The sequence below is a fragment of the Gavialis gangeticus genome, unplaced genomic scaffold, assembly GCF_001723915.1.
Source record: "Gavialis gangeticus isolate Ggan-Ray unplaced genomic scaffold, GavGan_comp1, whole genome shotgun sequence".
NCBI lineage: Eukaryota > Metazoa > Chordata > Crocodylia > Gavialidae > Gavialis > Gavialis gangeticus.
In genome coordinates this window covers 9,735,742-9,759,853 of record NW_017728991.1, presented here as the reverse complement: position 1 = coordinate 9,759,853, position 24,112 = coordinate 9,735,742, and the positions used below count along the sequence as shown (strand labels likewise).

The 24,112-nt window shown below is 47.3% G+C and overlaps 1 protein-coding gene across 1 annotated transcript in view; it reads left to right on the top strand.

The window, feature by feature from the left end:
• HLF (HLF, PAR bZIP transcription factor) overlaps positions 1-8,388 on the top strand; it is a gene marked incomplete at its 5' end in the record, with an annotated part of 45,887 nt that extends 37,499 nt beyond the window's left edge. Inside the window, 2 exons of the mRNA XM_019515150.1 lie at positions 13-233; positions 3,810-8,388. Of these exons, the coding sequence (XP_019370695.1) occupies positions 13-233; positions 3,810-4,025 (437 nt within the window). The remainder of the gene's footprint in view (positions 1-12; positions 234-3,809) is intronic.
• Positions 8,389-24,112: the final 15,724 nt, after the last annotated feature.

Here is a 24,112-nt window from a genome sequence, read left to right as displayed (position 1 = left end):
TTGTTCTTGCAGGTCAGATCTTGCCAACAAATCGTAACACACCAAGCCCCATTGACCCCGAGACTATCCAGGTTCCTGTAGGCTACGAACCTGACCCCGCAGATCTTGCCCTTTCCAGCATCCCTGGCCAGGAGATGTTTGACCCTCGTAAACGCAAGTTCTCTGAAGAAGAGCTCAAACCGCAGCCAATGATTAAGAAAGCCCGCAAAGTCTTCATTCCAGATGATCTGAAGGTAAATTGGAACTGGTGACCACGTTGGTAGGGAGCAAGCGCTGGCAGCTGTGGTCTGAAAATGCAGGCTTTGAGCCTGAATCTGTTTCCTTATGCTGATGTGAAGCTGCAGTGACTCCTCTAAACCCAGTGGAAGTATGCTGTGGCGTCGCATCAAAGCGTGAATGAGACAGAGGGGAAGGGTAGTCTTCCTGGTTGAGGCCCTAGGCTGTAATTTAGGGGACAGGTTCATTTCCTATGTCTGCCAGAAACTTCCTACGTGACCTTGTGCAAGTCACTTAAGTTCAGGTCTTTATTTTCCCAACTGATACATCCTTTCACCCACTCTTGCTCTGTCTCACCAACCTAGGCCACATCTTCAGCACACCCGCAAGCCATCTGTCCTGCTCTGCTCTGGTTATGCTTCCTCAACTAGAAGCAATATAGCCTCATCTACGCACTGCCACCTTTAGGTAGCATAAGGGGAAGGACAGGCTAGTTGGTACCGACACTCACCTTTGCTGATAAGCCATGCGGAGGCAGCTCTCATGCTTGGAGTCCAGTAGGCTAGCCACAGCAGTACGCCGTGTCTGCAACCCAAACGTGGTTTTAGATTGTATAAACTCTTAAGGCAGGATCAGATCCGTGCTTTTCTGAGTGTCTGCGCGGTGCCAAGCACAGTTTTGCAGCAAGCTTATCGTTCCCTTAGCTCAGTTTGCAATAGAGGATAAGCACAACACTGCAACGTTGCTCTCCCTGAATCTATACGGAAGGGTCTTAATTAATCCAACTGTTGTACAGTGTGTCGAGACAGTGAGGCCAATATTTTGGCCCCCTTGAAGTTGTCTGTTACGTGCCATTCTCGCTGTTGCGCTGGAGGAGGGGAGGGTACATGTATAAATTTGCTATTAAGCTTGAGCCTTTGCCACCACCAAATTTACCCTCATGCCTGCATTTTCCGTGGGGATTCGTCACCCAAGGCTGAGCCCTGCCGTACTTTAGTGTGCTACTGCCTCGGTACGAATGAGCCAAGCTCCACTGATGTCAACAGGGCTCTCTGGATTTGGCTCCAGGTTCATGGATTGACATGTGTTTACACCAACTTGAAGGTGTTTGGGAAAGAGCAGATGCAACGCACTATTTTTGCCCTGAGGAAAGCACTGCCACTGTCAAGTGTCACTGCAAAAATCGTATTTCAAGTGGTAACCAAATGAGGTGTTGTTGCCTCTTCCTCCACAGCGTCCCCAGCTTTCATTCATACACGTTTCCCAACAGTAGAAAATGACTGCACCCCAAGCAGAGTCTCTTAGTGACGTCAGTGCCACTGCACTGAGAAAACGGTTTGTAGTGAGAGGGCCATCTGCATCAAATGCGCTCCAAGTTAGACAGCTGACCCAGGTATCAGGGAAGTGGAGTTTGCCCCACAGCTCTGATTGTTGTGCTGTGTTGTCTCCCATGTACCATTACATATAGGTTACATTCAGACTGTCATGGGAAGGTAAAAGGAAATTGCCAACAAAGACACCCTTGGAGTGTTTTGTATTGGAGATGGATAACTTTAGTGTCCTCCCTAGACAGAGACTCTGAGTTTTCAGCGTACGATTGAATGCAGAGTTCGGGGGCCCTTGCTCATCTGAGATGATCATATTGGTTGGCCTTGGCTCTTAACCAAATGCTGGTCCCAAGTCTGGTTTCTGTCCCAGCGTGCAGACTGGCTGTTGAGTCCTGGAGGAGGGTAAGAAGATTAGGCCAGTCAGTTGTCTCTGGGCTGCGTGTGACTCTGAAATGCCAGCTTTGCCTCTTTCAGGCTTGGGATTAAGGGATTTCCCATTGCAGTCTGTTCAAATAAAGATGGGTAAAGTCTTGGGGTGGGGGAGGGGATACACAAAATAATAAATTGCTTCAAGCTGATTTTTTAAGATGTTTGGTGTGTCCCATCCAAGTGTAGCTGGAAGGAGATTTTGATACACTAGGCCTCGTTTGCCATTTCCCTGCACCTCGTATGCTCCGTTATGCAGATACAGGAGGCGTAAAATGCTTCCACCCCACCACAGACGCATTGTGCAATGGCTTGATGTTGCTGCCAGGGTTGCCACAAGGTGCAGAGTAGCTTATCAGGACTAACCTGCTCAGTGCTGACAGCAGGTGCAGTGTTAAAATACTTGCCTCTTGCATGCAGCCTGCAGACAGGTCTCAAGACCAACGTGATGTTCTGCTCCTGCCCGGGGTGCAGCAGTTGTTGCAGAAGCAAAGCAGAGTGGGGGCCTCGTGAGTGCGTCAACCAGGCAGTGAAGTTCAGTTTAGGCGCTCTGAGCGGCGTTAGAAGTTGAATTCAAGTGTGCTAAGATCAAAGCAACGCCAACATGACTTCACGTTTCCTACAGCCACGGGTTTATACTATTGAAGGGTGGAAGAATCAGGGGAAGGTAGCTGGTGATGTGTCTTCTTTGACATGCAGAGTCTAAACTCCTAAAGGCAGCCTGAACTCCTATGACGCCTTAACGCTGTGCACACACTAATCCATGAACCATGCTCAGGACGGCGTGGGCAGCTTCTGGCAAACGTTCTGGAGAGGCGCTGACAAGGACCTGTGCATGGCTGTAAGATGGATGAAGCTGCAGCAACAGCAGTCGGCTTTTATTCTAGCCTAGCAAGCTAAGCACAACGGCTGCTATAAGGATCTCTGTTCCCAGGACCTGTTTATGCTTTCAGTGTCAGGGACCTCCTTCTTTTAAGCAATGTGACATCAAGCAATAATCAGTCCCTACTTTAAGGACTTGCAGTCCCCTTAGATATTGGAGAAAAGGATGCAGCAAACAGAGAGAGCAAAGTAAGCGGGCACCAAATCTACTGTATTGCCGCTGTTTCGTGAGAAGCTAAACAGAAAGGCAGTGGAGAGAAGGGGAAGGTTTGAAGATCGAGGGGAACTAGAACGAGGGGGGTGAGAGAAGAAAGGTGGAGGACAGGAGGAATGAGGGAGGCGAGGAAAGTGGAGCAGACGAGCATTGCCCAAAGCCAGAGCTGTTTTGGGGCGTTCTAGACCGGGGCCTGGAGATTTGCACTTCCAGGACCTGAGTCAATGGCACTGGTGATGTTCCTCTCATTGCACGAGGTTTTAAATCCACTGAAATCAGTGGCAAAATTCACACTGACCTCAGGAAAAAGCTGAAGGCTCCTGTTCCCCTGATCTGGCAGCTACCAGCCCCCTCCCCGAGCTCAGCCCCTACCATAGATGCTTGTCGGTGCTTGGAGCTGGAGTAACCCGAAGAAGATCAGGTGTGTTATTGCTAGATATGCTCCAGGTGCCCACTCGTTTTTCTTCGGGGAGCCAAGACAACGGTGAGCTTTATTATAAAGGCCTAATGGAGAGGTCTTCCCGCGTCGCCACAGGAGGGGCTACGGTATGCAGATTTAGACACCACCCGAAGGACTGGCACCGTCGGTATTCAGTGGGCAGTGCGACAGCAGTCAGCGAAATGCCCGCTACCAAGTCATCTCCATGGACTGAGACGTGACTGTGAGAAACGGCCCTTTGGGTCATTCTTGGTTTGCTGAAATCTAATATCTTCATTTCTTTCTCTATGTGCTTAATGAGCAGGATGACAAATACTGGGCAAGGCGTAGAAAGAACAACATGGCTGCCAAGCGATCGAGAGATGCCCGGCGGCTGAAGGAAAACCAGATTGCCATCCGCGCCTCGTTCCTGGAGAAGGAGAACTCAGCCCTCCGCCAAGAGGTGGCCGACCTACGGAAAGAGCTGGGCAAATGCAAGAATGTGCTGGCGAAGTACGAGGCTCGGCACGGCCCCCTGTAAACCGCGGGTTGCTATTGTTTTTTTTTTTTCACCTCCTCCTTTTTTTGTCGTGGGTTGGCATTTGCCTAGATGGACAATGTGTTTCCTGTTTGATAGCACCACGCCCAAGCCACCCTTTCTGTCATCAGCACTTTACCAGAAGCAGAAACAAAACTGACGTTCATTATTTTTCGTTTGCATGTGCGCGCGCGCGTGTCTGCATGTGCGCGCGCATGTGTCTGTGTGTGTGCACAAGAGTGTGTGCATATCTCAGCACTTCCCATTTCTATGAAGCCCTTTTCAAAAGGTGCCACATTTTTACCTGGACTGTTGAGAACTGCCATAGTAAGCTTTTTATTATATTTTCTTTTTCTTTTCCTCCCCTCCCCTAGTGCTGCTTCAGATTAGGAATTTTTTGTTATTATAACCAGTTCCATCCTCCTGATTTACTTGGAAAGATCCCAGTATAAATTAAAAAAAAAAAAAAAAGACAGAAAAAAAAAGTAGATCTCAGTTTTCAAGAGTAACAAGCTATTGTTTAAACATGTCTAATCAGAAAAGTTAACAGGCTAATAAAGTGCACAAAACATAATTTTAGAACTACACTGCAGAAATATTAATTTATAGATTGCTTTTGTTGTATTTTAAGTTTTGGTGATAATTGTCTTCAGATTTAAAGTGCTGTTAGACTGAGTTAGTTATACCTACTATAGCTCCAGTAAGGACTTATCGATATCTATTAAGTTTCCTTTACTTTCCACAATCCCCAGATAGATAGGAGTATAATTAATAGAACACAGAGTGTGGATTTTGCACTACCTGTACCTAAAGCAATAATCCTATTGTACGCTAGCGCATGCTGCCTGGGTGTTCCTAGTGGACGTAGGATGATTTCCCTACCTAATAAGAGTTTTAAATGTCTTTTAAATTAAAACCAAAAATAAAATTAAAAAGAGACCCATTGATAAGAGCATGCCAGGAGTATCCCTGAAAAAGGGTTGTGGGGGAAAGAGAGATGGAGAGAGGACAATTAGTTGAAAGAAGAACAAAATTAAAAAGTATCAAATCAGATTTGACCTTGACATTTTTTAGTTTGGGGTAATTTTGCACTTCTCAGAGTTCCATTTTGTGATTAAAGACTTAAATGCAGGGTTTGTTTGGGTTTTTTCCCCCCATTTTTTGTAATATTTTCTGTGGATTCTCTCTCACTGTTTTAAAATAACTTTTATTGAATTAGAAGAGACTATTTTGCAAACCGAACTTTCCTAGTGATTGTCATTTTGAATGTGTCATGAACTGATGGCTCTGAACTTTATTCTGTTGTTCTATCTCTCTCTTTGCTTTTGAAAATACATTCTATTATAAAGTGGACTTTTGAAAATGAATGTAAGAGACACTGGTGTATTTCAGAAGGGGATGGTGTTGTCATATACTGTGGTTAATCCAATCAATTTAAATGTTTACTATAGACCAAAAGAATAGATATTATAAAATGTATAAAGTTTATACAGAATAATTATAGTATGTTTTTGTACAGTATTTTTCAAGTACAAATACTGACAATGTATTTTGAAAGACATATATTATATATAGCAAAGAGAAAAGAAAAAAGCTATTCCATGTTTAAAAAATATATAGCAAAGATATATATTCACCAGTATTGTACAGAGAGGAAATGCTTTAGTTGGGTTTTTTTTCCGTTTTTTTTTGTTTTTTTTTTAACTTTAATATTTTAAGCCTACCACTGACACATCAGCATGTTTTGCGCTTTAAATTAATTTTTTATGAAAGTAATATGGCTTGCCAGGGTGCTTCATATTACTAAAACATAAGAGACTTTATTATTTTCTATTAGAAACATATAAACGTTCTCTAACACTGACAAAGCACAACATGAAGTTCAGTCAAACATCTATTGGACAATGCAATATTTTGTAAAGGCAGAAAAATAAAATTACTCTCACGCTCATTTAAAATCGGCTGCTGCTAGAATCGGTTGCCATCTGAAAATCTTTATAAACAGCCTTGTTCATTTTCTTGGCTCTATGTACTGCAAACATGTATTTACATGTGGGAAAAATATGGTGCTACATTTCTGGCGCTCAGTTTTCTAGGGTTTTTGACCTTTTTTCCACGTGAAAAGGTTATTCATTCCATTAATTCGTATTACTGCTTCAGGAGATTGTTACAAAGGACTCAACGTTTTGTTCGACATTAAACATATCTGTTCACCAATGGCAATTTTGCAGTTTTCTTCCTCAAGCATGTACCCCAAATCTTTACAGTCCTTTAACACAGGGTCCCTTTCTTTCCGGTGGCCCGATTATTTCAGTGGATTGAATATTCATGTGCTGCAACAGAGTTCAGAATGAGGAAAGTGAATTACTTCTCAGAGGCCAGTATAAACCAGATGAGATGAGCGAACTATTTGGACTGTAAGTGTCTGATACAAGCCAATATATCTACTGACTGTGAAACAAATGGATGTTTCTAAAAATGTTCTTTGGGAGCGGCAGGGTGCAACACATCATCCAGCAACAGGGATGCACTCTCAGCAGCAAAGTAGCATAGTGCAAGGGTGATTTATTGCTGGGGCCATTTCAATTGCAGGGGTTGCATTGATGATCATCAGCCGGTACGTCAGGAGCTAGGAAGCCCGGGTGGACTGCATTGCGACCCCAGTCATTTGTCAAAACACAAAAGGCAGCTGCAAAAAGTATAGACGATCACTTGGTCCTTCTTGGGGGGGAGGCCTGGGGAGAACAATTGTCTGGCTATCACAGATGCCTCTACTGGGGCGCAGGGGTGGGAGGATGAGCAAGATAGTCTTTCCATTGTGGGCCAGAGGTTCCTAGCAGCTACCTCGTCCAACACCACCAATGTTTCTGAGTCTGTTCAGGTGCCTTATATCTCGAAGTCGTACATGCTGCTGTCATAGAAGGAAGGTTAGCCACATGGGACCTGCACAATGTGAAAACACAGTGTTTGACTTGGAGAGACTCAGAATAAAGCAGGAAGGGCTGGTCAGTCCATAAGCTAATACTAGAGCTACACCCTGAAGTGCAGCGAGCACCAACGTTACGTCAACATTTCCATTAAAGCCGCTGTTGCCACCTCCACTTCGCAGATGTTTATAACTCAGTCATTTAAGCTAAGGCCATCAAAGGAGCCTAAGGGAGTTAGACATCCATCCCTTTTAGGGGGCGATGGGTACTTTCTCATTTGAAAATCCCAGCCTTAAAATCCACAGTCCTAGATAGAAGGGTTGGGAGGTTCTCAGGAGGTCACCTAGACATCACTTGGTCCAAGCCCCTGCTCAGGGTAGGATCCCCCCTAATTAAATCATCCCAGTACATGAAAACAATTGGGATAAAACTTGAAATACATTTTTTTTCCTCCTAGGTTGTATTTCCAAAAAAATTTTTTTTTTAAATTGGCTTGTATTCATCTTAGAAAGGGACTGTATTTAAGATGATCAGGATTCGGGTGGGGTGGGTCTCCTTGCTCCACAGGTACACATAGGTCTGTCGGAGTATAAGGTTGCTTAAAAACATCGAAATAAGTCATGCTAATTATAACAACAGCTCCAAGAAGAGCCCCTTTGCAATCTATTAAATAATAAAAATGAACTTAAAAATGCTTGTTTCTTGCTGGATCTTAATAGTAAATATTTGGAGGGGGGGTGTATGTTTTATTGCTTTTTTTTTTTGGTTTTAGTGTTGTTGTTTTTTTTAAATGCCACTTTTCAAATAAGAGAAACTAATTTCGAACCTGTTAGTAGTCCTCATCACCCTGAGAGCTGGGGTTTTTAGCACTCAAGAGCCAGCATCACAGAATGAAAGTTCTGACTTTAATCCTCAAAAGCAAGAAATTCAGAGCTAAGGGAACCACGCTGGGACTGATGCTTAACTCATTCTCCTGTGCCTCCCTACTGTAGCACAAATACACTACCTAATGTTAGACGAGCTCTGCCGAGGCTTCTGTGATAGCGCTACAAAAAACTGGATGAGCTAAGTACCGAAAGAAGAGCCTTCATTTCTGAATTAGCTTGCTTCTGTGGGTTTGTTGGCCTCTGTCATGCAAAATTGCTTTTTGTGTGCGCTTTATAAATATATATATATATATATTTTAAACAAAACCAAGCGGTGCAGATTATTTTTCTTGTTTTGTTTTGTTTTTATTTGAAATAAATATATTTAAAAAATAAATAAAAGTGATCAACCATTGTATTTCTGGCAACACCACAAGACAGCAGCTGTTTAAATACAAGTTTAACATATAAGATCAGTCTAAATGTATGACATGAGATGGATTGCATCCTGTATGCTGTTCAGCCCAAATCTTTGTCTGTTATTCTTAATGTTTAATAAACTTTTAAATTTTTCTTCTCTCAGCTGCATCTTTCTTTAGCAAGTCAGAGACCAGCCTGGACTCCTATAGCCTGTGCGCAGTGAAAGGTCCTATCGCACGTCCTGATGGCTCCATCACATATCCGCAGCATCGCCTTTTCATTGCAATTAACTGTTCTTCTGTAAATAACAATGTGAACCTATTCCTAAACCCCCTGCCATTGCAAGCCATCTAACCACAGCTGCTTCCCCGTGGCTAGACCAGGGGCGGGCAATTATTTTGGGCAGAGGGCCACTTACTGAGTTTTGGCAAGTCATCAAGGGCCTCATGATAGGCAGCCAGGGGCAGATAAATATTAATTTTCTAAAGTTTTCAGGGGCCCCATGGGCTGGATAGAATGGCCTGGCGGGCCGCATCCAGCCCCCGGGCCGCATTTTGCCCACCTCTATGCCTTAACTGCTAGTGAGGGTTGGGCATTAGGATCCCTGCACAGGACAGCAGGTAGGTTCCTATCTTTGTGGGCCTAAACTAACTCCTGGCATTATTTGCTTGAACTATCTATATGGTGTGCACAGTGACTATGGCTTAGTGGACTTGAGCTAGCCTGGGGGCTGGCTATCAAGCTGCTCCAGGGCGGGGGACGCCACGTGGGCTAATTAGCTTGCTTCTCAGCACAATGTGATTGCACGCTTGGATTTCAGTACCCCATTTCTACACAAGTCACTCTAATACTTATTTTTTTGTGGCTGGGGCGAGGAGCGGGAGTGCTAGGCCACAGGGGGCTGAGAGGTACCACATTAAGCATCAGCTTCTGGGAGCTAACTATAAAGACCTTCAGCTCTGTCTCATCATCTTGGGGTGTCGGGGTTGGGACAGGTCTTAATAAATATTCCCTCCAACTCAGAAGGGAAGACGCAGCAGAGGTGGTTAATGTCACGTCCTCCCATCCTTTTCCCTGCTGCACCAGTAGGTCAGAAGTTTGTCCATGTTGTCCATGCTGCGATGGCAGCTTGAGGTTTCTCGGTCTGTAGGATAGTGATCTCTCTCTCTCTCTCTCTTGACTTTTCTATGATAGTAATCGGATTACCCTGACTTGGCCCGCTTCTCGGGTGACCAGTCATACATGCATTCAGTAAATGTTTTGTTACTAGGCGCAGTGAAACAGAGTTAATACACAGCCAGCACAACCTTTAGAGACATGACTTAATGCCTCCATGTGCTTCTCCTCGACAGCAAAGGGGTTGCTATGTTCTTGTTCTCTCTAACAGGCGTGGAGGACCAGGGCTCTGATCATGCCAAAACTACCATCGGACTGGAATAATTACTGGCTGTAGCTTGCACTGCCACTCCCATTGTACACCCCTGGAAGAGGTTTGAGCTTTTGAGAAGAGCCGTGCATTGTTTGGGCTATGTTCAATTTGTGGTCCATTTATAACCCCCAGATCTTCTGTGGTGCTGATGCCTCTTTTGTACTGAGCTCTAGCTCTCGTGCTCTCCCAATAACTTAGGTTTTTTTGGATGCAGTCAGCTGTAAAAATAATTAAAGTAGTAAGTGCACTGAGCACTGGGACCGAGGGATACACTGAGCTGAAAAAAACAAACAAACCCCAAGCTGGGTTCTTTCTGCTTCTTTTGTCTTCACCAGGAACAACCTCATTTGCTACTTGGGTGAGGAAGTCACAACCCCAGCACGCAGGACCGTGGCTGATTGTGCTACTCGGTGCTGGATCAGCAGCGGTGAAGGACCTTGGGGGCTGTGATGCGAGAAGCTACAGCTCTGGGGCCAGATGTGGTCAGGACAGAGGCAACAAGACCCACTGTCACCTGTCTGATAAGCACCGTTGGTGTCAGCACAACCTGGACCCGTCCTGAACTCTGGCACAGACTTAAAAATAAAAGTGCAGGGTTTAGTGCTGCACTTACCCAGTAGCATCTGTCTCTTGAACAATGCCAGCAGCAGCGCTCTCTGCTCAGGTGGCTGTGAATGGGAAGGGGAAGCTGTGACTTCAGCTTACTAGGAACAGAAGGCAGGCAACCAAACCCCACTCCTTCAGCAGATGCTGCTTTCCGGCAGGATTTGGGTTATGGTGCCCCTTCTCTGCCTTATTTTATTTCAGCCTGGCCCACCGAGGAACCTAAAGCAACCTGGACGTTGCTGTAACGTTTACCACCCACTCCCGGGGACCAGCTGGAGCTCAGCAGCAATCCAGCTGCTCCCTCTCTTTCCCATCCCTGGCACAGTCTCAGTGGCGAGGCCAAGCTGGGCCAGGGTGACATCAGAGCGCCCTGACCCAGGGGTAATTCATAGCTGGACACAAAAAGTCAGCTTCGGCCCGCTGAAGACACGAGCAAAGAGCAGAGTTTGGCTCCCCTCGCTGGGCAGCGAGACCACAAGCAGCACAGCTGGCAGCCAGGCGTCAAAGGCCCTCGAGCTCCTTCAGCCTCTTTTGAAGTGCTGAGCTACTGCCCCAGCCGGCGAGCCGCAAGAGTTGCTTAATCATTATTTCTGCAACATCCCTGCTGCATTAATATGGATTAAGCTCGCCCCTCATGGCACAGCTTGCTCTGAGATGCAGTTGAGCATTTCCTCCTCCTGGACGGCAAAGCTGGGCAGTGTGGGAAGCTGAGGTCACCCAGTCATTAGTCCTTCCCTACACTTCATTACCGCCCTGGGTCAATGCTTGCTTCACTGCCTGCCTGTGCTGGATGGCAGGAGTAGACCTCACTAGGCCATTTGTGGTGTTTTATCCAACCAAACTTTTGTTTCATGGCCTCGTCACCCAGAGAGGCGCTTAATAGATGCTCCAAAATTTTCTCTTGCTCTCTCTCATCCTTTCTCAGTGAACTCATCCTGCCTCCCTAACGTGGGTTGTCAAGCTATGGCCTACAGAGCACGTTCTGGCTGGCCACGTGGTGCAGCCCCCCCCGTCCTTCACTTGTTACCGGTTGCTAATGAGCCAGTAATAGAAAAGTGCATGTGACACTTCCTTTGTGACATTTTTGTCCCCTTTCCATGTGAGCGATTACTCTAGTTGCTATTGGGTTATGATGGGAATCACAGGCAGGTGATGGTCAGCATGCTCACACGTGGGAAAGGTGGCAGCTGGGCTCATGAGCCACTCTCCCTTGTTGGATGTGGTTAGCTCTCAGGAACCCAATGTATAGCTAGCTTAGCACTGGAGGAGGGAGCCCAGTCCAGAGGGGTATCAATCCTAATACAACAAAGATAAATGAGTGAGCACTCGAGGTCGACTGACAGCCACTAGACGTTTGCCCATGTAATGCAGGGTGGACTTGGATGCAACCTCTAGCCCGTTACTTATCTAGATGCCATGTTCTGTTCATTGAAAGCAATATTAGTTCAACACTCAGAATAGACTCAGATGCCTAAGTCTCTCTCTTGGCTTTTTTAAATTTTTTTTGGATCTGGAACCTAAATACTTTCCAGGATATGGGCCAAAGAAATTATTAATGTGTGCTGAGCTGTAAAGTGACAGGACACTCTTGCACATCTCTTCCTGAAAAAGATTAGATGCATCCTGGAACGTGGCATTACATAAGCAGAGAGATTTAAGCCACCATTTGGGGGTGGTGAAAGAGCTCTTGTATTATGGTGAATAACAAGAGGTGTCGGCCTCACGCCTAAAGTCTAGCTCATCTGTTTTGAGTTGCATCATCCCCTGATGGCTCATGGAGCAAACACCTTTACCCTACAAATCTGAAATGTAAATTGCTTTTGTGAGGCCATGGCTTCAAGACAACAGCCACATCCCCAACCTCATGGTTGGCTGTTTAGAGCAGCAGCATCAAAGATACAGCCTGTAGGCTGGATCCAGCCAGCATCTGGTCCCCTCCCCGTGCTGGCCCCAGCCTGGACCCATACGCTGCCTGCAACAGGCATCAGACCCGCCCTGCGCTCTGTGAGGCTGGACTCGAGCACGTTGTGGGTGGCATGCACAGCTGGACTGGGCACAAACCACCAGCTGCACATGGCATGCCACATCAGCCCCATACCCTGGATCCAGCACAGCCTGAGGACTGACCTAGTGCCATGCATCCTGCCAGCAGCATCAGATGCGTGGGACGCCCCTGCTTTAGAGCCACCCGACTGACCCAAGCCCTCTCAGCCTCCATGGGAGGCAAAAGAAACATTGGTTGTGACCTTGGAGCCATGTCGGCACAATAGACTTCTTCTGCCCGGCTGCAGCACCCTTGAGCATGACTCTGTGCAGGCTGTTTCCTAAACCAGAAGTAGGCTAGCATCTGCGTGGCACTTCAAATGGCCCATTTAGCACCCCCCCCGTGTGACCGACGGTGCCTTTCTGCACCAGCTGAAATGCAGCTATCGTTATATTGTTTCTGGGCTAAAAAGCAGCCCAGCTGGACAGTGCGTTGGCGAGGACCGCTGCTGGGCTTGGGCTACAGGAAGAGGGAAGGTCCCATTGTTCAGCATCACCCCCTTGCATTGCCCTGAGCCCTATCTTATTCTGTGCTGACTCTGAAGAGAAGGAAGAGCCTATTGCATGGTGCAGGTAGGATGTAAGGATTATAATAGGCAAGGTTTCCCAGGAGATGAGGCCGACTAGGAGCTACATGACCCTGCCTCATCCGCCACAAATATTTGGGACAACTTTCGCCTGGGTGACATTAGTAAATCAGGCAACAGCTATTCAAGGCAGCACAAAAAATAAAGATGAGGCCAGTTGTACACACTGTTCTCATACAGCCCTGCCCAAGGAAGTCAATGGGGCTATTCACAGGAGCCTCTCATGAGTTTATTAACCCACCACACCCCAGGGAAGTAAGCATGAGGTCTATTTTACAGAGGGAAAAATGGAGGCACACGGGCATTAGGAAATATGCCCCAAAATGTTAGCCAACGCCCATTGGAAACTCCACTGAACGCCACAGGCACAGGCTCAGGGCTTTTCAGAGATAGGGACACAAGGACGCTAGTCACAAATCTTTGGGAGGGGAGGAACTGGCCAAGGGTAGGGAAGCCAGTATAGGATGCCTGGCTTTCACGTTCACGTTCATCACAGGCTGCACAGGACGCTGTCTGCTGAAAAGTGTTTAAACCTGGAAACTAAAACTAGCATTGCACTTGGCATTTAGTCATTTCTGTTTCTCCCCGTCAATCAAAAGCCTTTGCCTTTCAAAGACTTGCTTCTTGCCTATAAAACAGCAGGTCCTTGACATGGATTCATCTGTTCACGCTCCCGTTTGCTCATACGTTGTCCTGGAGCAGATATTCTTGCTTAAAAATATATCATCGCTACAGTGTGCCACTGTGCTCGTTTCTGGTAGCGTCCAAGATCCTATGGCAGTCGACGTCAATGCATTTCTCAGCGCGCTTGAGCACTGTCAGTTCAGAGGCAACTTCACATCTGGTGTGCGTTGGGTGAGGTTAAGTGTTACAGCATGGCCCATTTGATTTAAAAATGGGCCATTGTTGCCAACGAATGCAAAGTGGATGGCGCCAAGGTTGAGCTTAAGACACTGCACCTGCTGTTAGTGATTTTTTGTTCAGTTGGTGTCGGGCTGTCCGTCTACTAAACCAGTCTCCGTGAGCGATGAGAAATCAATCTGAGGTCAAAAGGTTGGCTTTGAGGACAAGCACTGCCCAAGAGCTAAACGCTACCTACGCTGCTAAACACAAAAGCAGCTCCCACTAGGGCTACGACCGCGAACGCTTCCTTCTGATGTGTCACTAGGTCTAAATGCACAGTGCAAACTACACCTCTGCAATGAGAGTAGACAGGGGAGGGGGGGGCATTTCTTTTCCACGTGTACTCTTGCAACCTCTTTTTTGGCCTCAGGGCTAGGACAAAAAAATCACCCCTCTGCAGTTTGCCTCACCGCTGATTCACGGAGACGCTCGGTATGACTCCCGCCTCTCAGCTTCTTTGGCTTCTTGCGGGTTTCTTCCAATGGGCGTTAATTAGAGATGCTCTTTCCTGCATGCAAGTGGTAGGAAAAGACATAAATGAAAATTTAGGAATGAGAGAAGCTGCTACTTTTTTTCTAGCGAAAGTGAGGCTTAATGAAAAGAAATTACAATTTGAGGCCCAGGCAGCCACGGATAAAAATCAGAGGAAAGGATTTGAAGCGATGCTCAGAGGCATCAGAACTGCCTTCAGCCGGTAGAGAAGCTATATAGACCTGGCCTCTAGTGCAGGAGGGAACGGGGCCATCGGCAGAGGGTGCGAGCAGTGGGAAGGGAATAATGTGCCAAACGTGAACTTCTCCCTCAGCAACCAGCAACCTCAGCCTGGCTCTCAGACACCTGGGCATTGGCCAAAGGTATCTCCTTTTCCTCCCTAATATAAGGACAGAGTTAAAACTTACAATATAATGTGATTTTTTGAGGGTTGAGAATGGTATGTGCATGGGATTGTTATACATGCAGAAGAGGTCTGGGACTTGCGCACAGATGTGTGCACGTGAAAGCAGTGACAACGATGCGGTGGGCACAGTGGAGTTAGAGGAGGAACTATTGCCCAGATTTTAAGGGTTTCTGCTGCTGCGTATTCTCCTTATGCAAACAGGAACAGGTTGCTCTTTGTGGAAATGTGCATACGTGTGTTTAAGCATCGTATCCCTTCCTAGCTCCTCTTTCCATCTCTTTTTACATTGGGAGCCCTCTGGAGAAAGACAGTGCCTTTTCTTTGGAGAAAAGAAAGGTAAATGATAGCAATGCTCATGTGCAGCTCCATCTCCAAATTGCCCCATAGTTGCAGTTTTAAATTGCTTTGGATATTGTTGTTGCCATATCAGATGGCAACCTCTGGTTTGCTTCCCATCAATCTGTCTTTTGTCCCAATCACAACACGGCACAATGTACGGCCTGATTTACAAGGTCCCGAGTTGTCACTAGCTTCTCCATCAGGTCAGCAGACTGTGTGTGTCCCGCACGGCGTGCAGCTGTGCTTATGTTTGCATTACAGGAACGCCGACCGGGTAGCTCTATCGTGACTAGACGGTTATTCATGCTTCACTTCCAGGTTCTGGAGTCACTTTCTGCTGATTACTCAATCTGGGGCATTTTAGCAAATCTGAAGCACCAGTCCAAACTCATCATTTCAAGGGGAATGTGACACGCACACAAAACGCCACGGATCATTTTTGCAGCAATACAATCTGCTAAGAGGAATAAAATTCCCCGAAAGTCTTGTTATGGCTCCACACCCATCACAAGGGTGCTCAAAGAGTCAAAAGCCCCCCCAAACTCCTCAAATGTGCAACTATAAAGCTTAAGTATCAGAATACCCCAAGATATGTCACCCTCTCCCCTTCTTCATCATTCCCTCCTGGCCCCAGGAAAGTTGCTACTGTCGAGACAAACACTGATTAGTTTGTGCCCAAAAGCTTGCTAAGAAGGATTTTTTCCAACTATTTGAGTTGGTCTAATAAAAGATATCGGATTTACCCAAAGAACCTTGTTTGACTGATTAGCCAAGCTTCCAGAGACACCTCCAACAGAAAGCAAACCCAGAGGACATCCATGCAAAATCCCCATTATGTAGGCTTCTCCCAGTTCTGTGATGATGATGATGATGATGATGATGATGGGTGGGTAGCTAGACGTAATGGCCATTTGCTACCATGTTAGGAACATGCCGTTCCAGGCTAAAGTTCATGTAAGCTACATTGTAAGGGCTGCTGCTCATGGCCCAAAGGGAAACGTCATGAGGTGCATGGCAGCCTGCAGGTCAAATGCAGGGGGTTTATAAAGTCCCTGTGCAACTGTAAACTGTAATAACTTTGGATATACACATGATAGAAGCAAACTGTAAACAGCACTTGAAAGCATCATTCATTAAGTCATACAAAAAACCTAGAACTCCTGGTTCCAAAATGATATCTTTTATTAGACCAACTTGGAAATTGCAAGAAAATAAGTTGGGGGTTTTTTTTTTAGCATGGTGTAAGCTATGCATAGGGTAAGGATCACAAATGCAATTCATGAAAGCACTTGGCAGCAACTGCAAAACATTTTCTATGAGCTGGAAAAATCAGATGATGTATCGGAAAACATGGACGTTGTGTTGAAGTCCAAAAATTTGAGCTGTATTGTGTAAAAACGTAACACATTATGCTTTTAATTGCCAGTTAGTTTGCTTCTCTCATGTGTCCATCTAAAGTTATTCAAGTTTAAAGTTGCACAGGGACTTTAAAAACACCTTGAAAAAGTGACAGGCATCCCAGGTGTGCAGTCTGCACTGCTGCTGCGTATCTGCTTTTAGGATCGAGCAGGTGCCGTTGCAGCCCTGAGCTAGACAAATACACAAGGCAGGGGACAAGTTCCTGCTCTTTGGCTATGCAGCCAGTCTTGAATAGTTCCCATAGACTTGTATGGAAAGGGGAGGACTGGAAGATTTCCAAAACGCAGAACTCAGAGTCTATCTCCTGCCTCCTGCGCTGTCATCCTGTCTGCATCAGGGCATTGGAGTGATCCTTCATCTCCATGTTCACTCAGGACGAGGCTGTGACTGTCTTCTAGATCAGGGGCTCCCAAACTGTGGTATGCATACCCCTGGGGGTACACAAGACATCTCTGCGGGGTATACGGGAGAAATTGTTTAATGGCAGAATTAATTGCCAGTTATTATTAGAATGAAATGTGAGGGGTTAAAATACAAACCGTATGCTGGTAGGGGTATGTGAGCAGCTGGTAAATCTGGAAGTGGGTACACAATAAGAAAAAGTTTGGGGACCTCTGTTCTAGACTAAGGATCTCCAGCTTTTCTCTAGGTCTCACTCAGAAACCCACCTTTTATAGTCCGCCTATGCCAGAGTATCCTGAAAGTCTCCATTCGATCTGTTGAGGACAGTTTCCTGTTTTCAAGGCTTAGTGCTTTGGCATTTTGCAGGAGCCAGATTCTCCTGGAGTAAGGGAAATCAGCTGTTGAAATCTGGGCCCCCAGAGGCATGGTCAGAGCTTTAAAAGGGTTAGGAGGGTGTCACGGTAGCAGTATGGATGCATCACATCAGGTGCTGACCCTCAGGCAGCCTGCATTTAAATACATGGGCCTTTGAGCTTCATAAACAGAACTGAGTTACAAAGCCTCATATATCTTATTAGCACTACGATCACTGTTATAGGAGCACCTCGAACAGCAGACAAAAGGAGATCGGGGCACCATTGAGTTATGTACCAGGCAACTATAAAGGAAGGACTCATCTACGTAGGAACATGTTTTTGCAAGAGCCAGGATAAGAAGTGAAAGCGCATAACTCATTTAGACAGAGCGTGGTTTTCTAATTCATCCAAAATTGCTCCAGTCAACTTCCCCATGTCACCAAGCCATGACAGTCCCTGCTCACAAGCTAAGTAGAGAAGACGGACAAAGGTTGGGAACGGAGGGGAAGTGACTTAGCCAAGGTCACACAAAACAAGGGGCAAGAAAGGGAATGGCATGAAGAAAGAAGCCTGAGACGGCCCCTGGGAAGAGAAGACCATGTACCTTAGTTTGGGAGGGGAAGTTACAACCATTAGTGCAGGGAGTGGAAAGGCCGGATCATGCCTATGACTAAAGAGAGGCAGAATGATGCCATCCTTCATTCCAGCTCATTTCTTTTGGCTTGTGCCAAATGCTGGTTGCATTTGATTCCCTTCAAATCACATGCAATGGAGGGACTCTTCCAATTCGGTCATGCACACAAGGGCGTCTACATTCAGACACCCACACCCCCCTTAAGTCCCCCTTGGACCTTGCCGGAGCAAAAGGGATGCTGACAGACATCACTGCTATTGTGCTGAGCCTTTGGTAAAGTGTGCCAATAGGGCAAAGTGCTGGCATTAGGCACCTAAATCTCTTCAGTGCTTTAGCCCTTAGCCTGGGGGATGCTAAGAGAAAATGAATCCATCTGAGAGAACTTCTCTGGATCTTGCTGCCAGGACCCTCTTCTTTAGGGTCTCGCCCCATCATTAGGATGGGAAGAACGGCACTTCACTACCCTACCGAGTGTTGTGAAGATACGTCTGTTGGACGATGGGAGCTGAGATACTGCAGAGAGAGGGGCCTATGGAAGTACTTACAATAGCTGCTTCCAGGTGAATGCAATTTCCCCCTTTTCCTCCAGCAAGAAATAATGGGGACCCATGATAGCAATCTGGTAGAGCCCTGTATGCTATCGTACAGCCTTTACCTCTTCTGACTGCTGTTGTACATCATGTGAGCTGAAAACACTGTGCAGATGCTCCAAACTGCACCGATCCCCAACATCAGACTGGAGCGCAGGAAGCGGGAATGTTGTCTTCTAACAGCGAGCAATTATACTTGTCAATTGGCTTCCTGGAAATCAGCAGTGATTTCCTGGCCTCACACTCCCACTTGATGCTGGCTTTGGCTTCTAGTTATCTTTTTGCTTCCCCTTTGGAGCGGGTCGATAATCCCTTAAATTCAATTTCTCTTTTTGGAAACTTAGCTCTTTAAAATCCATGTGCAGATCCCAAGACTTTGTTTTAGTAACAGTGACCATCTCCTATTTCATTTACCTGTTGAGGGGGCAGGGAAGAAAGATAGGCAGCCGTGCTAGTAAAACCTTATTTGCCGCAGGTGTTTGAAATGCTGCTGGGGAAAAGCCCTGCTGGGTTGTTTTTTTAAAGGAGAAAGGCGGCAGCTCCTCAATTATATTTTATGGCTTTCTCTTGCGTGTGAAGCCTGTGGATCAAATAATAGCTGTTAGGAGATGGAGCCAAAGTTTTTAATGAGTTTGGTTTGTGAGGAAAATAGTTTCTAACTCTTTTATGTATTTAAGCCGTGAACAGTAAGAAGTCCACCAGAAGGCAAAATTCTGCTGCTAATGATGTTAGTTTGCGGACGGATTAATGCTGCTCTATGGGATGATCCCAGATTTACATCAGTGCAGCTAAGAGCAGAATCTGACCAGGGTCAGTCTGGGGAACCAGCGGGCAGGATTTCATGCATAACTGCCCAATAGCTATTGCTCTAGGTGGCAATTACAGCCATTAGCACTTCAAGCTGTGCCCTCTTCGGAGTTTAACAGCTACAGGGGGCCTTGCAAGAGTCAGCGGTTGGATGGAGAGTCTCAGGGTCATGTAGGAAGTGGCGTTTTGAGTTAACGTTGGACAAGTACGTCTGCTAAAGGAGAGGAGGCTTGTGGCACGCCCCGGCCCTGGGATGGGGCTGCTGCGACAAGCCAGGCAGCCTGGCCACACTTCCCCCTCCTTCCCCATGGGCAGCGTCTCCTGGCCGCTTAGTCCCTACGAGCACAGGCACCGACCCCTGTGCTGCCTGGCTGGCCATGGAGGCCCCTGCTGCCCCAGCCTCTGCCCCTGTCCAAGTGTCAGGGATTTTACTTTACTCGGCTGATGGGAGCCGGGGGAGGGCGATCCAAGCCAGACTGGTATTCGGCTTCCCCAACTGGAATTTGCATGGATTTGCACACGGGACTTAATTTGTTCGAAAGCCGATTGCATGCAAACAAAAACCCACAGCTGCTGGGGGTGGTCCTGCCCCTGGGGCTGGGCCAGGCCATGGGGGTGGTACCACCCCCAGCAGGTGCAGCTCAGTGGCAGGGATGCTGAGCCCTATCAGCGAGCCCAGCCCAGCCTGGCACGCGTGACCGGTGGCTGTCCAGGCAATGGGCTAGTCAGGTCGGCTTGGAGGTGCTGCGGGGGCTCATGGGTCTGCAGCCAGCCCAGCTGCGCTCCAGGCCCACCGGCACCTCTGAGCCGGCCTGGCTAGGCCAGCTGCGTGTGCAGGCGGGCTGGAAGACCAGGGGGAAGAGTCCCCCTCTGGGGCCGGGCAGCCCCGCACTTGCAAACAAGTTCAATCTCTGCGGGTTAGACTAACCTGCAAAGATTGAATCAATTCAGGCTTGGACTTTTTGACTGTCTGTCCCTACCTTGGAAGCAGCCTCTCTAGAGCAGTGCCGTGCGCTGGGGATAGTATGTTTAACATCCTGACATCGCTTTCAGCGCCTAAAGAGGGGTTGGTGCCTGAGTACCTTTGCATGCGAGAACCTCAAGAAGGCGGTTTTAAAAAGCTCACCTTCACATACCTGCTTCCCTGCACTCACAGAAGTCCCTACAGCTTCAGCTAGGGTCTAGTTAAGCTCCTGCGGGACGCGGCCTTAGGGGAATAAGGCACATGGCACTTGCTTTATTTGCTTGCTTCTCCACTCCAAAACCCTGCTTGTCACCAGTGCTTTCTCAGCTGTTTCAGCCTAGCACCCTTGAGGTGCTAGCAAGTTCAACAGAAATTGAAATCTATATTTTAATCCTGTTGTAGTTGCTATGCAAGAAAGACTGCATTGAGAGACACTGGAATCAAAACAATGTCCCATTATTACTGCCATCCAGCCGGGGCTCCATGAAGGCGGTGTGTTTCCAAGGAGCTGGCCTATTTATGTTCCATATTAAAAAAATGTACAACCGCCCCGGTCTTAAGACCCTGACGGGAATAAAGCCCCAATTTGTCTCCCTTGCCTTGTGGTTGGGAGATGTGACTTTGTGGTCAACCTCCTTCCCTAAAGCTGTCACCACTCAGAGGAAACCTGGCTTTTTGCCAGAGAGAACTTCTTTGCAAATCATATTCATTTGCCTAATAGGAAATAACTTCCAGCTCTTTAAAATATGGCTTCATTTAGAAGACGTTTGTCCATCTGGATCAAAGCTGGGTGCCTAAAATGTAGGCATCTAAAATCAGAGGCCTTGTGTTCAGAGGACCTAGGCATATCTTTAAGTTAAGCCACTGATGGAGGACGATGTAAGACTTCAAATGCTTAATTTTAGACTAGGGTCAGATTTTCCAAAGTGAGACATGATTCTGGGGGTGGTGAGGGGGTTTGGCTGGTGCACTCAGTGTTTATGGAAAAATACATTGGGCTGGGCCACACAGATCAGTAGGTTCTTGGAAAAGCTTAGCCCCGGGTTTGGAAATTTGGGTTATTTTTTCATTTAAAAAAAACTCTAAGTCATCGATTCTTGCTCCAAGCAATTGTCAGCACATTCCTTCTCCGTGGTGTGTGAATTTGATGTGTAAGTGAACCTCCCTTCTCCAGATAGCTGTGGTTAATTAACATAAGACAGCAGATTTCTTGTCCCAGTCAGAATACTAAGGGTTTTTTAATGGCCTGCCTTTTTCTCTTAGCCTCTTTACCATTTCACTGATGAACTAAACCACTCACATCCTTGCTGAAAAGATCCATCTTTCCGATATACGGGACTTGTATATCCCACTATGAGTCTCATGGCTCCCAGTCTTAGGCCTGCATTACTCTCTCAGACTCCTTATCCCTCCCTTTATCCCCCAGTTTGTCCCTACAACTGAGACATGTGGGGCCAGTTGGTGTTCTCATTTATGCTAGCAGAAATCCTTTGCAATCAGCAGCATAAATCAGCATCACTATTAATGCTCTTCGACCCCAGGAAGCTACTTTATGTTGGTGTTGCCGCATACAGACTCTGGCCTGCCACCGTGCGGGTCCTGTGCTTCCGCACCATAGATCCGATAAGGATCACGGTCTTATCTACACTTCGAGTTCAACCTGCTTGAATCACAAAACACTAGCAGTGGCGTGTTTACAACATCTTTATCTTCTAGCCAGCCTGAGCAAAGTGAGACGATAAAGATGGGTCGATACAGAGACTCTAATCATGAGTATTTGCCCTTGAAATCCTTCTAGTGGGGTTGATTTTGAAAGTTATGTGTGTGGAATATCTGCAGAATATGAGTATGAAAGGAAGAGAGAGAGAGAAAAGAAACAGTCTTTCTATTAGGAGGGGACAAAAAGATGGAAATGAAAGCCGCTCAGCTGAGAGCCAGGGCCTAGGCGTGGGTGGAGAGGGGGAACAGTTGTACCAGACCCACAAGTGTGGGGTGTGCCCCAAAATGACATCACTATTTCCTGTTTTAAAAGTGGGAGGCGGGGTTCCCCCTACCAGGAATATCCCGAGTTCCCAGATTTCTCTTAGAGGCCCTCAAAGCCTAAGATGGAAGGCCTCCAAGATCCAAAAAAGATCACAGGAAGTGCTGCGTGCCCTCTCTCCCACAGTTGATGCCAACCCAAGGAGTTATGTAGCTAAATCCACAAGCCAGCTGGGAAAATCTTAGCCGGTATGATGCTTAGGACCAACTGTGTGTCAGCCGGACTTGACCGACTACATACAATGAGGCTCTTCCATCTTCGCGCTGGCCTAAGGGCAAGCAGCCCCCGAGTCCCTCCCCAAGTCTCTGCATCTGCCCATAAAGTCTAATGGTGCATTAAAAATAACTAGCGTGGCACTGCTAGCGGATGCTGCACCTTGACAGACCCACGGCTAAAGAGCGAGGGCCAGATGCTCCAAGCGGGTCAGCTCCCTTCTAAGCGCACGGAGGAAGCAAACAGGATTTGCAGGCTGCTGTTGGGTGGGCCTGGACGCCTTCTCCAAAGGCCCTGCTTCAAGTAACTCCCCGCACCGCGGTTTGCTGGGCGAGGGAGGGCAGGCATAACGACCTGATGGAGCACAAGGTGATGGCTCAGCTTAGGAGCGATCTGTAGCAAATTGCTTTTTCGCCAGCTTGAACAGTGTCCGCCCAGCGGCATGACTGCAGCACTAGGACTGCGCGATGCTGCCTCAGATACGCGCTCGCTGCTCTGCCCGAACAATTCCCACGCGCCACCCCGACTCTAAGCCGGGCGCGCAAACTCTCCCTTCTCACTCCTTGATCTTTCCCCAGATACTGAGCTGGCTTCTCTTGAAGACCGTAGGGATCCCCCTTATTAGGGATGAAGTCCAGAGTGAGTAGGAGCCTCAGGGTTTGGCCCACGCATCATATACGCCTCCCCGCCTGGTTTTTAAATATTACTGGTAGTTGGTGCCCTCTAGCGGCAAGCAGCGGCTGTGCTGAGATTGTAGCATGCGTGAGTAACATCAGGAGGAGGCCTGATCTCTCCCCCCAGCTGAAAGCTTAGGACAGGCCAGGAATGGCAAATTCGGATAGAAAGCAGTCCATGTACTCTGAATCTGCTTCTGCTTTCATGCTGGCATGCGGATGATCTACTGCTCCCCCTTGGCTGCAAAGTCTTTGCAGGCGTCAGGAGTAGCTGTTGCAGGCCGTGGCGTAAGCCAGCGTGACAGCAGAGTCAAGTCCCATCTCATCTGAACCATTCCTACAGTTTTTCTTCCGACACACGTAGGAAAGGATAGAGCTAGAACTAATTTTGCTTCCTTCCCATCCAGACTTTATACCAGGTCACAGCTGCCGGTTTCTGATATTTCCACTACTGATCCGATGAGGTTATTCCGCACCCCCGAATCCCCGAGCTCTTTCTGAAAAGGTAGCGGGGGCGCAAGGAGGCATAATTTGGACTCGTCTGGCAGAATGCCATGCTTGGGTCCCTTCCACCAATGCCACCTGTGCTTGCTGTCAGCTCTGTCATGATAACCTGGCAGCTGAGTGCTGAACATGTCTGGATTAAAACAGGCTTCCCACTGATAATGCAGCCCTCCAAAGCCATTTGTGCTCCACGGGGATTCAGCCTAGCTACCTTGTAGCAAGCATCTTTCTCCGCGTTTGAGAACTGCCGCGGTGATGCGATACCAGGACCGGCAGCCAAAGTCTCTGACTGAAACGCCCTTTCCTCCTGGGGAAGGCAAGGACTGTGCTCTGGGCACAAACCCTGTGCGTAAGGTCTTTTGCTTGTTATTAAACTCCCTCGATGGCCTGTGGCATCACTGCATTTCTGTGCGTGCAAAGAATGACATGGCCGCAGGCCTTCTGTGTCCCAGAGAATCATCCTTTTGG